Source organism: Arachis ipaensis, chromosome B5 (assembly GCF_059453495.1).
Source record: "Arachis ipaensis isolate K30076 ecotype BB chromosome B5, ASM5945349v1, whole genome shotgun sequence".
In the NCBI taxonomy this organism is placed as follows: domain Eukaryota; kingdom Viridiplantae; phylum Streptophyta; class Magnoliopsida; order Fabales; family Fabaceae; genus Arachis; species Arachis ipaensis.
Genome location: NC_142440.1, coordinates 151,187,784 through 151,202,847, shown reverse-complemented (window position 1 = coordinate 151,202,847; position 15,064 = coordinate 151,187,784). Strand labels below are relative to the sequence as shown.

Genomic DNA, 15,064 nt, shown 5'->3' with positions numbered 1-15,064 from the left:
AACAAGATGTTTGGTTTTTCGTAGTTTTAATTTAATTTAAATTTTTATTATTCGCATACAAAACTAAAAAAAATATTTAGCTTAAAATTATTAAATTTTAAAATTAAAAGTTTTTTTTTAAGTAAATTTTAGAAAACTTTTCGTAGAAGTTTGATTTTTAAATTAATTAAGATGTTCACAAACCATGCAATGTAATATAATTTAATCAATAAATTGAAATTGTATCCCCTAAATTTGGAATTAGCTAACATAATTAACTTATCTTATGATAGATTTAATTTCATACACCATAGTATTTTTCAAAAAAATTATGCAAAATGTTTCACTGTTAAAATTATAAAAACCATTTTGCTCTTTGACCTTTCATACACTATCAAATTGAAAGTTTTTTTTAAATAAATAAATTAAATTTCATATTCACTTATATATATATTTTTAAAATTATTTATATTCTTGCACTATAGTTCTTATTTCTGCATATGAGATAGGCATAAAAAAACAAATATACGAAGAAATCATATTTATACATATTTTATTTACTAGGTACACCATAAATATGTTTGCACAAAAGCAAAAAATGTTTGAAAAGTAGAAGTGTTTGCAGTACTCTTTATACTAATTTAAAAGGTAAAATACTATGATTTATTATGATTTTAATTATATTAGTTTGATTTTTATTTTTTAATGTAATTTAATTTCATTCAAAATATTGAATTAAATCTACCGTGATTTACATTAGATTGGTTTATTTCATGTTGAAAGAAAAAATTAACCGTTTAAAGAAGATGGAGGTAGTTAAGAGTGATGACAGTTTTTAAAAGATGATGTCGTTGTAGGAATTTTATAAGAGTAATTTGTTGTTGTTCTTGCGGCTGTTACAGTAAGGTTTGGGAGAGGGAGGAAGTGACTTTTATTGTTGTTGTGGTTGCTTTGGAAAGTAAAAGAGGACGAAAGAGAAGGCGAGAAAGAAGGGAATAACAGAATTGGTTCGATATCTCGGCCAATTTTAATAATGAAATATTTTTATATAATTAAGTTTTTTTACAGGTTTTTCAATATTTAAAAAGTATTTTTGTAGTTAATAAAAGTAGAGATTATTTTTTGAATATTCTAATAAAATTCTATTTAAATTTACAGAGTTAAGTGATCAGTGGAATAAGTATTTTACGAGAGAAAGACTCTAAAAAAAGAGAAAAAATAGTTGAGGAATGAAAAATTTTATTATTTTTATTATTATTATTATCCATATATATATATATATATATATATAAGAGTATTAGACATTTTAACTTAATAAATATACTCTATTTAATTATCTATATACATTAGAGTACTTTTAGAATATTTAAGGAGTACCTAAGTAGTATTATAAAATACTATTTAATATATAATCTTAATTACACATTTTTAAAATTCGAGAACCGAATTAATAATTTGTTCTCATTATTTTAAATTTAAAATTCAAACTGAATAGAGAGAGATTTGTTTAGTTAGTGTTCTGAAGAAACAAAAAAGAAGGAAGACGAAGGAACTCAATCTCAGACCAAACAAATATATTAAATATTTATTATTGTTATGGTTTGTCGAAAAATCATAAATTCATAATAAATAAATTAAAGTAAACTCTCACTTCCAAAACATTTAAATTTTACCAAAAACAAGATGTTTGGTTTTTCGTAGTTTTAATTTAATTTAATTTTTTATTATTCACATACAAAATTAAAAAAAATATTTAACTTAAAATTATTAAATTTTAAAATTAAAAGTTTTTTTGAAGTAAATTTTAGAAAACTTTACGTAGAAGTTTGATTTTTAAATTAATTAAGATGTTCGCAAACTGAATATAATTTGTTTTGAAAAAAAATAATAATTAAAAATTTTAAATTATAAAATTTGAAATTTGGATATGATATAAACGGATCTAATCCAAATTATAGTTGCTTGAATCAAATAGGACTCAAAATTAATTTTAAATTAATATAATGTAAATGACAATCTCTTTAATAAAATTATATTAGATTGAAAAATAAAAATCAAATTAAAACAATACAAATTATAATAAATTATTGTTATATATATATAATCACAGGGAATAAGTAATAGAATAAAAAATATAAATAATTTAAAATATACACAAATATAAATATAAAAATTTAATTTTCTTATTTAAGAAAAGCATCAATTTGGTTATGACTTTGTGAAATGTCAAACTTAGTTCGTAGAGTGAAAAAAAGAATCTAAAGATGAGATTTTCATTAATTACTGTACAAAAATTTAAGTATCACAACCAAATGTAGTGGTGATCTGCTAAATCCATGGCAACAACTAGTTGAATTAGTTGGTGTTTATTGATTTTTATTTAATTTATTTTTATGAATTAATTTCAAATATTATATTGGCATCAGTTAATAGGTTTCTACAGTAATTGTTAGGTACTAAGGACATTTAACTATTTACATCAATATTTTATTAATAGATATAAGATAGAAGTTTGATACTAACTAAAAAAAGCTATATTTTAAATAGGGGTGTACATGATTCGATTCCATTGAAAATTCGATTCGAACCTAAATATTTTAAAAATTAATTTGGTATAGTTTCATCAGGTTTATAAATTGTATAAAGTTTTTGTTTTGGGATTACCTGAAACAGTGATTTGCGCCTGAACGTCTAATTTTTTTTGGAGGCGTCGCTGTTCGAGTTTCTCGCGAGAAAATGGAAGTGGTACCTGCAAAAAAAACTCTGATACTTAAGCAAGAACTTTAAGTAGATTTTAGTATATTGAGACTTATATATATTTGAGAGTGTCAGTGTATTTATAACAAAATAGATAATGATTTTTTTTGAAGTAGTTCTAACTTTATTGGTTGGTTGATAGCCGTTGGAGTTTATTGGAATTTATCTTATAAATGAGATAGAGATAGTAGGAGAGATTTAAGGGAGTAGTTATTCGGATAAGTAGGGCTTGACCTCCCTTGTCGTACCGGACCCTGACTTTATGTTTTGGGGACATGGTATGAATAGGTCTCAAAAATAAACCAGTTATTATTTAAGGTCGGATCTAGATCTAGGCGAATTCGATTTTACCCGATCCCATATACACCTTGAGTAGTTAAGTGAACTAAAAAGGTATATATGTTTTAGGTAAAGTACGATATTGGTCTCCTACGTTTAGACGTAATCCTATTTTAGTTCTTAAAGTTTAAATATTTGAATTCAAAAAAGTTTCATTTAACTTTAATATAGTTCCATCGTGTGGTCAAAATTAATAATTAACAAATGTCCTACATGACAGCAATATAAAAACAAGGTTGAAAATCTGTAGTACAAGCTCCAGAAATACAAAATTAAGGATTTGGATCCTCTAAAGTTTGAATTTCACTTTAGAGAGTAAAGTGTGATCTCTCACCATTGATTTCATAGGTGGGACCAATAATAAATATGAAAGAGAAACTATTCAAGGGGAGAAGATCACACTTTATTCTCTAAAGTGAAATTCAAACTTTAGAAGATCCAAATCCCAAAATTAACCATAGATGCATCAATACATTTATTTATCATTTTTCTTACAATTTAAATGAAATATTTTCTATAGAACTAAAGAGAATACTAAATAAATGTATTGATGCATCTACGGTTGATTTTGTGTCTTTGGAACTTGTACTTGTTTTCCAGATGACCTTGTTTTTGTACTGCTGTCATATAGGACATTCCGTTAATTATTTAACTTTGACCTCACGATATTGAAACTAAATAAAACTTTTTTAGATTCAAATAGGACACTTTAAACCTTAATGACCAAAATAGGATTACGCCCAAATTTAGGGGACCAATTTAGTACTTTACCCTATGTTTTAAATTAATTTCAATATTATGTTATATTAATTATAAGCTTATTGTTTTATTTTTAATCATACTTGTTGAATTAAAAAATAGACCAAAGAAGTATAAAATTAAAATTTATGGACAAATTCAATTCATAAATATTAAGTACTAAACTTTAAATCCTAATAATATGAAGGATTTATTTATGGGTAAAACACTTATATAAACCAAAAGTAACCTAATATTACATGAATCACCCAAAATAAAAAACGTTATTTGAATGTCTTTATGCATATATTTATGTAAATCGAATTAATGTGTATCGCATTCCATGGAGCACTATATTTAAACATAAATCGAATTCGTATAATTCGAATTAGCTATTGTAACACTAAATCGAATCTAGTTGATTCGATTTACATTGCACATATATAGTAAATTGAATCAACTTGATTCGATTTACTATCTGTACAGATTATTGACATTTACTACTTTTAAGTTAATTATTTATTTATTTTATATTAACTTTAAAACATAAATGTCAATAACAAAATACTCCATTTGAATTTAATATAAAAAAAATAGAAATTTAGCTTCTTTGTTTTAGTTCAAATTCCAGAAAAATCTACATCTTTATAAACTTATAAATTCAAAACGGACTTATAAACTATTTCTAAAAATTTTAAAAATGATCATTTGACTCATTAACATCTAAAGAATCATTAACGAGACTTTTGATGTTGAAAAAAATATAAAGTATAGCCCTCCAAGGTGCCATAGAAATTAAAAATTGGATTTTTTCTTAACAGATAGTTATGCATTATAAAGTGACCAACTATATTTATACAATATGTAAATTAAAAAATAATTAAAATGACTAACTACATTATAAAATGACTAACTATATTTACATATTGATATATCAATATTATATCAATATATAAATTGATATAATATTTTAATTATAATTTATTTGATATAATATTTTAATCATTATAATATAGTTGGTCAATTTTTTTTTTAAACAAAGAAAGCTCAACACACTAAAGTGGAGCAGCAAACAAACAGACTCACAAAGCAAATCCAAGTATAACGGTTATCAATCCCTTATCTTCTCTGGTATTGCCATCAACAACCAAGAGCTTCATTATCAACCTACTCCTTAGAGCTCAAAAACGTCCTTTCTTGTATAACCTCAACCTCAACACTTACTTCTTTATTCTTAAAAACTCTGTCATTACGTTCTCAGCAGATATTCCAAATCACTGCAAAGAATCTAACCCCCCTCAACCCCCGAATATTCCAACAGCTAAAAATCATTTAAAAACGTTTTTACTCACCTTATTGTGATTTTTAGGCTGACTCCTTCGTGCTTTTTCTTTTTGTTTCGCCATCTTTCTCTTCACCGCTAGTTCTTCATTCTGCGCTTACAAAATTGCCATAATATCCACTTCTTCGTCATATAACACAGCTCCCCGAATCCATTGCCAAAGTCCAAGTGTCCTCATTTTCCTTTAGCTGATCTTGTTCCGTTATGCTGACCTCCTCTATACCGTTCCGTCGCTTTGCCTCTGTATCGGATCTAGCATTAGCCGCAAACCTTCTCTCTCCATTAGCAACATCTTGTATATCTGCAACTATACATGTGACCAGTTCCGAAGCTCTTTGAACCCTACCCACTTGTGCCAGGATCCCCGAACCATTTTCACAAGAGAGACAGACCTCCTCATCTCCTTTCGGTTCCTTCGGCTCCGGTGTCCTTGTTGCCGCACCCAGGATTGTCACCCCCTCCAGCCGCGACGCCACCGTACCTCCATCAACAACATCACCGCTCGTTGGATCGCCGCACCCTGGATCAGCCATGGATCCTCAAACAGAAGCCGCCAAAGGTTTCTGTTCGAGTGGCTCATCCGTCCCCGTAGCGCCAGCATGAGAACCAGGAGTTGCTGGGTGGCCTCGCACGTCCCGCATAAGCGGCGCCCTATCGCGCAGGCTTTCTCTTTCAGGTTTCTTTGTGACCCGCGACCCTCTAGCCTGCCCCGATTCAGCTCCCACCAAACCCACCCTATCCACATTGTGTAACTCGTCAACCTCTTAGCCCAACATCCAGCCCATTTCAGCCCCTTCCTCATTCTCCCACTCCACTTGCTGGATCCCACTAGACCGAGGCCCATGTTTCATTCTTTTTAGTATTGGGCCACTTACCCCCAAGCCCAATTCACACCCACCAACCTTACATAAATTAGACGTGCACTTAAAAGAGTAGCCCGTTTGTTGGAAGTCACAATTCCTTGTATCCTCATGAACAACCCCACCTCCACACACGTCAAAAACTTGCTTCTCTTCGACCCCACCTCCTCATTCAAGTCATATCCCCTATAATCCTCCTTTCCATTTTTCTCGGTGTAGCTAACAGAATCAATCATCTTAAATGTATTATTCAAATTTGAATAATTCAAATTTAAATCATTCAAAAACATCTCCTGAATGACCATTCTATCCTCCTCATCATCGATCACCTTTGTATCCAAAACCATCAGGTCAGTCCCCGGATCCCACGGTACTGTCCCCTTCGTCAGGCTACTACCACCAGAACCAGACATTCCGACCACAGTACAATCAACTTGGCCTCACATCGTGCTTGTTATATCACATACATCAAAACCTACCTCTTTCACAAAGATATCAAAACTACTAATACCAACCGAGATGTGAACCCAATCACTAATGACGTAAAAAATGCATGTATCAACTTGAACCCGTCCAGTTCTAAGAGATGATCCTACTTTTGTGTCTACCTCACACATAACCACGTCTCCCCAAAGTCCTCCTATGGTTTTAAACGTTTCTGATGACCAGACATGTAAAGGCACCCCATAGCACTCCAACCAAACTCTTCGAGTCTCACACCATTCGGACTCCTCCCACCTCCTGACCTTATGAAAAAATTGCAACATCCTATCCAGTTTAAAGGTAAACATCTCGGTTGCATGCTTTGCAGTATCAAAAGTCACTAACACTTTGCAAGCACCTATTTCTCTTACTTCTACAACTTGAGGCATATTTTTGCAAATTGTCATTTTCAACGATTAGAGGTCTGCAGGTTTCAAAGTACTTCCTACTAAGCTCCGCACTAACCAATTCATATTCTCTTCCGCTATTGACACTTCAACCCTTTTCGTCCGTCCACTCCCATGTTGGTCAGCTACTTGCGTATCATTCTTCGTCACTTCCACCTCTTGTACGATCACCACCTCTTTCGCACTAACAGATTTCTTAGGTTCCTCCTCATGTTGAACTCTCGGCTCCACATGCATCAGACGCTCCTTCCCCTGTGGAAGCCTTCTAAATTTAGCTTCTCCTGCTGATACTATCTTACCTTGTAGTCTCATATGATTCATCTCCGAAATAGCCTTCAGAGTGCTTCCTTTCATCGTGTAACGTACAAAAGCAAAGAGATAGATCCTTCCATTTTTACGTTTACGGGAAAGATAAATGTCGTTAATTCTTCCCGTCCTGCCGAACAAGTAATATAATTCCCTCTTCGAAATATTCTCCGGTAGATTATCCACAAACACAGAGAAATATTCATTTTTCAAGCGATGGTATTCTTCTCGATTCCAAACCTTAGGATCTTTCGTGCACGGTTAAAGAACCCTAAACCTGCCCCACCCAGTGGTTCCCCCCTCTCATCCTCTCATTCTCTCATCCTCTCATAACCATTATCCTTTCAGGAGTAGTTAGCTTGTTATTTTGGTACTGATAAATTTATTAAGCAAACCCGGCTAGCTAAGGTTTAGGGCATTGCTCTGAATTGTATTGTAGTTGATCGATCCCAAATGAATCAATTGATAGGATTTAAACCTGAGAACTTTGAGGTGGAGAGGGGAGATATGCCATGTGAACTAAGGCTCATTGGTATATAGTTGGTCATTTTAATTATTTCTCAATTTACATATTTTATAAATATAGTTGATCATTTTAATTTGTATAACTATCTGTTACTTCTGATTGTAAAAAAATTCAAGTTTTAACTCTTATGCCACCTTGGAGGGTTATACTTTATATTAACTTTTTCAATATCAAAAGACCCGGTAATGATTCTTTAGATGCTAATGAGTCAAACGATAATTTTTAATAAATTTTTAGAAATCTTTTATTGTTCTATTTTAAATTTATAAGTTTATAAAAATATAGATTTTTTGGAATTTGAACTAAAACACAAAAGTTAAATTTTTATTCTTATTCATTTTATTTTTTTTTAATATTTTATTTGGATTCAAAGGGTTATGTTTTATAGTTAATATAAAATAAATAAACAATTAACTTTATTCGATTTACTATATATGCCGTATAGTAGTAAATTGAATCAACTAGATTCGATTTAGTGTCACGATAGCTAATTCGAATTATATGAATTCGATTTATATTTAAATGTAGTGCTCCATGTAATTTGATACACATTAATTTGATTTACTACTAAAATATGTAAATCGAATTCAGTAAATTCAATTTACATAAATATATGCATGAAGACATTTAAATAACGTTTTTTGTTTTAGATGATTGATGTAATATTAGGTTACTTTTGGTTTATATAAGTATTTTACCTTTTATTTATTATGTGTCTTTGGACACAAATTAAATTTATAAAATTAAAATTTTTTTACTAAAAATATAAAAAATTTAAATTTTTAATATGTTTATTTTGTATTTATTAAATAAAAATATTTAAATTTTTTCTACTAATGATAAATTTATCTTGTATGTTAAGACACATAAATCATATATTAGCTAAGTCCTAATAAAAAACTAAAATTTTGACTCAAAATATTAGTTAATATTAATAAAAATTATTAGTCTTTTAACATTTTTGATGTCGTATTAAGGTGTTAAGCATCTCTAAATGATGCTGTTTTTTCTCCTATAATGCTAAATTTTGTGTTCATTTTACAGTCAAACAAAATTATTATTATTATTATTGAATTTAGTTAATATATATTTTAAGAATATATGATAAATTTATCATTAATAAAAAATTTTAATTTTTTATTTAATAAATAAAAATAAATATATATAAAAATTTTAATTTTTTATATTTTTAATAAAAAATTATTATTATTATTATTATTATTATTATTATTATTATTATTATTATTATTATTATTATACCATGGCACATTAATTTTGTCACCCGAAGACCAAAGCAGTGGTACCAACAATACATTAATTTCTGATACACATGGCTCAATAAATTAACACTGGTACCACCAAGGGCAAGTCCCATTGTAAATTTGTAATGGTTGAGGGCGTTGAGATCTACAAACCAAAAGATAAACCTATTCCCGGTGCATTCCCGATCCTTTTGCATAGAATCCATTTCTCTTCACTCTTCAGCTCTGCCTTTCATGTACTCTCTTTAAATCCTATTTATGTTTTCTTTTAATTTTTATTTTTTTAAAAAATGGTTGCTAAAAAGCTATCTCCTATCATAGACTCCAAAAATGACCAAAAAAAAAAAAAAACTAAAATCCTATAAAATAGACCATAAATTTAATATTTTTATCTAAAATTGCCTAGGTTATGTTTTTAACAAAAATGTTATTTTTTTACCAAAAAGAATAAAAAATTTAAAATAAACAAACTAGTCTATTTAACCCAATAAACTTTATTAACAGAGTCTAGACTTGTAAATATTTGAAATATAGTTAACAATTTATTTTATTCAGAGACTTTTATATATATAGTATTTTTTAGTCTGATAAGACAATAATTTATTTAAAAACTGATCACTAATTAATAAACTATTATATACATAAAATAAAATTTAAGCCTCTAACAAAAGACTAATAAATTAATTATTAGACGGACACCAATTAGTTACGAACTTAAATAGTTACTTAGATCTTTTATTAAATGTTTTAAAATAGTTATTATTTTTTTGTCAAGGACAAGGCCGGATTAAACCGACCCGACCTGGAAACAACCCAAACCCACAGTTCAAACAGTACCCCTTCCCTCTCGCTACTCTCTGAAGAACCAAAATAAGCTTAGAGACTCGCAACAATACCGATTGACACACTACTTCTACGATGAGGCTTCGTCTGCTCGGGAGGAAGGAAGCTCCGCCGGTGACGCTGCAGAGAGGACGCTAACTACCCCGGGGCCAAGCTTCTCCGCCTCGCACGGCTAAGATCTGGGATTTCGCGGATTCAAAGCCCACGAACAGCGACGGGTACCGCAGCGGAACTGGGATGTTGCGGCGAGGCTGGGTTGCGGCGCTCCGGCAGCAACGCCGGCGAGAAGAAACTGGCAAGCGTCGCTGCAGATTGGAGCTGTTACCTTCCTGGGTTCCAAAGGCACAGAAGCCCAATTTTTCCTCCCGTAAAATTTTTCCAATTTGAGGTGGGATATTGATGGGCCAGTTGGGGGCTTGGGGCTAATTTGATCTTGCATTTTAAAATATAATTTTTTTTGGGTCATGGCCAGGGCCAGTTACTTAATTCTTTGGATGAAGGTACAGTTTGGCCCATCCCGAGACAAGTTGGGCTTGATGGGCCTTCATGTATTATACAGGCCCATTTAGAGTGAAGTTAGCTGGTAAGTGCGACAGTAACAAGAAGGTGAGCGAGCAGACTGAGACGAGGAGAAAGAAGAGAAGAGAAGAGAGAGAAAGAAGAGAAGAGGAAGGGAAGCGAAAATGGCTGGAGGAATGGAAGCACACAAGAACAAGCACATAGAGGATTGGGGCGCCGCTAGGGAGAATCTCGAGTTGAATTTCCGCTGGACCCGCCGCAACTTCGCTCTCGTCGGAATCTTCGGCATCGCCATTCCCATCCTCGTCTACAAAGGCATCGTCCGTGAATTTGTAAGTTCCTTATGTTTTCGTCATTCAATCCAGTCGATTGTTCATCGTTTTGTTGATTTTCCTGGTAGATCTCGCTAGAATCCCCTTCAAATATTGCTCATTATTGTCTGTTAGTACGTTTTGATTACAGAAATGTTGAAGTGTGTATTGTTAGGGTTCATGATCCGTGACTGACATTCAATCATTTGGTCAAGAATCTTAAACTATTTGTGATTGGATGATAGGGCAAAATATTTTATGCTTACTGCGTGTTGAAGTTATTATCGGGATAACTTAGTGCCTCCTTAGGATCTAACTTTGTGCTTAGAAGAATTATGGATGTGGTTTGTGTGGTTGCAGGGATGATTACTCTGTTATCGCAATGTGTGAACTTTAGTTGGTTAATTTGAAAGGTATTTGAGGAATTGGGGATTTTATTCTAGCTTTAGGTTTAGAAAGGGGTTAGATTGAGGAAACTTGACTTCATAAATGGCTTTGTACAACTGCATTTCGAGGATTTAGAATCTGTCTAATGTGCAAGCCTTGCTTGGGATTGAGTGTTTTGGATGAGAATTGGCTTGAATTGGTTTCCTTCCCCTTCTCTTGTTTTTTTATTTTAGTGTGGGTGTAATGTCAGCAACTTAGCATAGCTGCATAGGATTTTTATCATTATTGGATTTAGGGTGATTATGGGTGTTTGGGCAATACATAATACTTAATAGTGAGTAAATGAGTTTCAGCCTTGCTGAAGCGGATGGAAAATTGTGTATTAAGAATTTAAGATTTGGAGTTATGGTTTCAATGTATCTAAACTGTGATATTGAAGTTTGAGATGCGAATTTCGGTGCTTGGTAGTTGGTATCATAAAGCTAAACTGAAAAATAAAAAAGATAACAAAAAAAAAAAAAGGAAATGTTCTTAGCATTAGTCTTCATGGGTTTCACAGAACCAATTGATTTCTGTTACTGGATTCTTGTCCTTTGGCCTTAATGCTTGGTTTACGTGTTTGATTCTTCTGTTGTAAATTTGTAATGCATATTAATTTTAGGACATATACCGTGTGACTGGTAACTTTGTACATATCATGTACGATATCCTTTGCATTTAAGTGGATCAATTTTTCATGCTTACAGCATATGCAAGATGAAGATAACGGCAGACCGTACAGGAAGTTCATGTGAAAATGTGGACGATGCTTCGAAATAATTTGAGGGTTTTAAATGTTAGACCTTAATGAGGCTACAACATATGCTTTTTATATAACTCGTAAAGGGTTGTGGTAAATACTGTAGACCTATCAAACTATTTTATGTTTGGCTGTTTTAATTGAGATTCGTGTTACGTTGTTAACTTGTTAATGTGGTTGAAAATCAATAAAATCTATTTTCAACGAGAAAAGGCACTTGATAAAAGGGCTTTTTACCATATTTGTTGTAGGTTAAATGCAATGATATTGGACTAAAAAGTTTAGATCATTGTTTGGATATTCAGTTACGGATGAGTCTTGATTCTTGTAGGACGTTTTTCATTGCTTGGAAAAGGGCATAGTTGTTGGCCTGTTCATAATTTTGGCTATGAAAAGTAATATAGTTTTTGCTTCATTCTTATGTTGCCAAACCCCAAATACTAATGTCATAAGCAGGAGGATCGCAATCAACAAAAAACTTATCTTTAGCCATTGAAAATTTTGTGTGGCCAAGAGATGCATGCAACTTCTATGCAAGGGTTAGTGTTATCACAAAACCCAAAATTTGTTATACAATAAGAATTTCATTTAAAAGATTTATCGTCTGGTTAAGATTTAATATTTCAATAGAAATGGCTAAGATTATTTTTATTTGAAATTTTTTAAACAATAGAAAAGATTTGATTCAATTTTGATCGGTATATCTCAGTATACTTTGTGATATACTTGTCGCTCTAATTGATTTAATTTCGACAAATTGTTAATGGAAAAGATTTTCAAATAAATATTAATTATTTATCTCAATATTAGGTTAGTTAAGTGGTAGATAAATTTATTTTCTTCTTAATGCTACCTTATTTGAGTCTTTCTGAAGACAATTTCCGTGTTAGAAGAAGTAGCCATAATTCCTCAAATCAAATTAGTTATAAATGTTTTATAAAGGTTTTATTTAGGAGTGGTAACGAGTATGATAAGGTTTAAATTTTATCTTAATTTTATTTGTATTTTAAATATTTCAACTCAATTCGATCTTGGTGAAAATTTAGGTCTAATTAATTTCACGTGAAGTTGATTGCACCTGAGTTAACACCTTTAATCTTACTTGATTCTTAAAAACAAATTTATTTTTATTCAAATACAATATTTAGTCTTTTTATATTTTATAATATCAAATATTATTTATGTATTATTAGCAAATTAAATTTAATTTAGTATCTTGGCAACACTAAATATTTGTGCAAAAAAAAAAAAAAATATAGGTTTAAATTTTTACTTGTTCATTATATCATTAATTCACTATATGTATATATTTTTATGATCATATATATTATATTAAAAATACGGGTTGGAAGAACATAATTGGTCTAACATTTAGAAACCGAAAATCTAAATTTTTTTTTGAGTCTGACAGTTTCACACAAGATTCAGGTATTTGGGTGGAAGTTCTTCTATAAAAAATTTTTCATCATGCAGCTTATAAATCAGTGATTTTTAGTATTTTATCAATTTGTCCCATTTGCAATGCTGAATCAGAATTCTTGTTAAATTTCATCTTCAACTGTCCAGATGCTTCAGAAATTTGGAGCAAGAGTCCAATAACGCACTTGATCCCGAATTCAAACTGCATCTCCTTTTTTGATTGGTAGAGACTCCAAATTGTTGTCCCGGATTATCTGTGAGTAAGAACTTGGTCTATTTTGCTTTGATTATTGCCTGGCCTATATAAAAAAAATGTATAGGAGGGTGTTCGAACGCCAATCTATGAATCCCTAAGAACTTATAGCAATTGATACCAAACAAAATTAGAAACTTGTAAACTTACCCATTAAAGTCCCAACTTAATTTTAACTTTGCTTTTTTCTTAGTGTCATTTTTTTAAGATGAGTTTTATGGTGTCTTTTACTATGGTGCCTAAATTGCCTAACTTGTTTTTAAAAGTAAAAAATAAAATATTTAAAGCAAAAAATAAAATATTTAAAATTTATTAAATACTATCTATTTATTTTTTTTGGTAAGTTAGGCACAATTTTAAAGGCACTATAACATTCACCTCTTAATTCTTTTACTGTACCTCGCTAATGTTTAAACAAAAATGGGAGAACCCACTTTTTTTCTGTAGTCCTAAATTTTGGACAAAATATTTTTTTTCATTTGAAATAAAATAACTTATAGTCTTTGAAAAAAAAATTGTTCTAACATTCGAATCCAATCCAGTTCACTGCGGATTAGATTACGAACCCATTCTGATCGAATTGCAGCAGGTTGGACATCCGCATGTACGAGTAATGTTGCCAGCTTGACATTGACTTACGCTTTCAAGGTGCAATTCAACATTTTTTTTTGGTATTACAATTGAACATTTATTAACTGCTAATAAGAATGTGCATTACACATATACTTGCATTATTATGGGGATGCTTAGTGTATCTAAATTTCTAAAAGTAGTTTGGCATCTAATTCTTTTATGGTATATTCTTATGTTCATGCCCCCACATCTTTTAATTTGTCCACTAAACGCAAATGATGGTAGTGATGATCACTTTCGCTTTTCTTATGATTATTATTATTATTGCGTTACATGCCCCTTTGTGAATGTATATGGTCATTTGACATTGAATGTATATGGTCATTTGACATTGAATGTATATGCCCCTTTTCTTGTTGCTTTTCTACATGTTTTGATTTTCTTTTCTTTTTTCCAGTACAATAATGGTTAGATATTATACCTGTTCATACCCTGACTCAATGATAAGGTCCATGTCCAAATAAAAGGCCCAATCCAAAGGATCGAGCCTCGCCCTACACCGACCTTCTCTCTATGAAGTCGGTTCTTACCACGACTTACCCTAAAGAAGTCGGGGACGAGGATTAGCTGGCAGATAAGCACCCATTCAAATGAGTAACTGCCCCTAAAATTGCTCTACCCACTTTCAGGAGCCATATCTCAACTTTCCTAAGATAAATGGACGGTTATCCACCTTAAATGGCAGAACTACTCCAACAGTGGTTATGGGTTCACCACTATAAATACACTAACGCTCCTCAGGTATAACAGAAGCCCAATACTCTCTAGACCTGTTTTGCTCCCTTTGCTGACTTTGGCATCGGAGTGTCTTTGCAGGTACCACCCCCCATTCTCTCACACTAAAGTCGGACGGGGGTCTTGGATCACCAACCCATTCGGATACTCCCTCATTCAGACGATT

The 15,064-nt window shown here is 31.3% G+C and overlaps 1 protein-coding gene across 1 annotated transcript; it reads left to right on the top strand.

Moving 5' to 3' along the window:
- Positions 1-10,438: 10,438 nt before the first annotated feature.
- On the top strand, positions 10,439-12,070 carry LOC107644495 (neuronal acetylcholine receptor subunit alpha-5). Its single transcript, XM_021103017.2, has 2 exons — positions 10,439-10,693; positions 11,806-12,070. The coding sequence occupies exons 1-2, from the start codon at positions 10,526-10,528 to the stop codon at positions 11,851-11,853; spliced, it is 216 nt and encodes a 71-aa protein (XP_020958676.1). The 5' UTR covers positions 10,439-10,525; the 3' UTR covers positions 11,854-12,070.
- The last annotated feature ends 2,994 nt before the right edge of the window (positions 12,071-15,064 follow it).

Coding starts and splice junctions, on each gene's coding strand:
- LOC107644495 (XM_021103017.2), top strand. CDS start 10,526: ATGGCTGGAGGAATGGAAGCACACAAGAACAAGCACATAGAGGATTGG. Junction 10,694..11,805: donor AAGGCATCGTCCGTGAATTT/GTAAGTTCCTTA, acceptor TCATGCTTACAG/CATATGCAAGATGAAGATAA.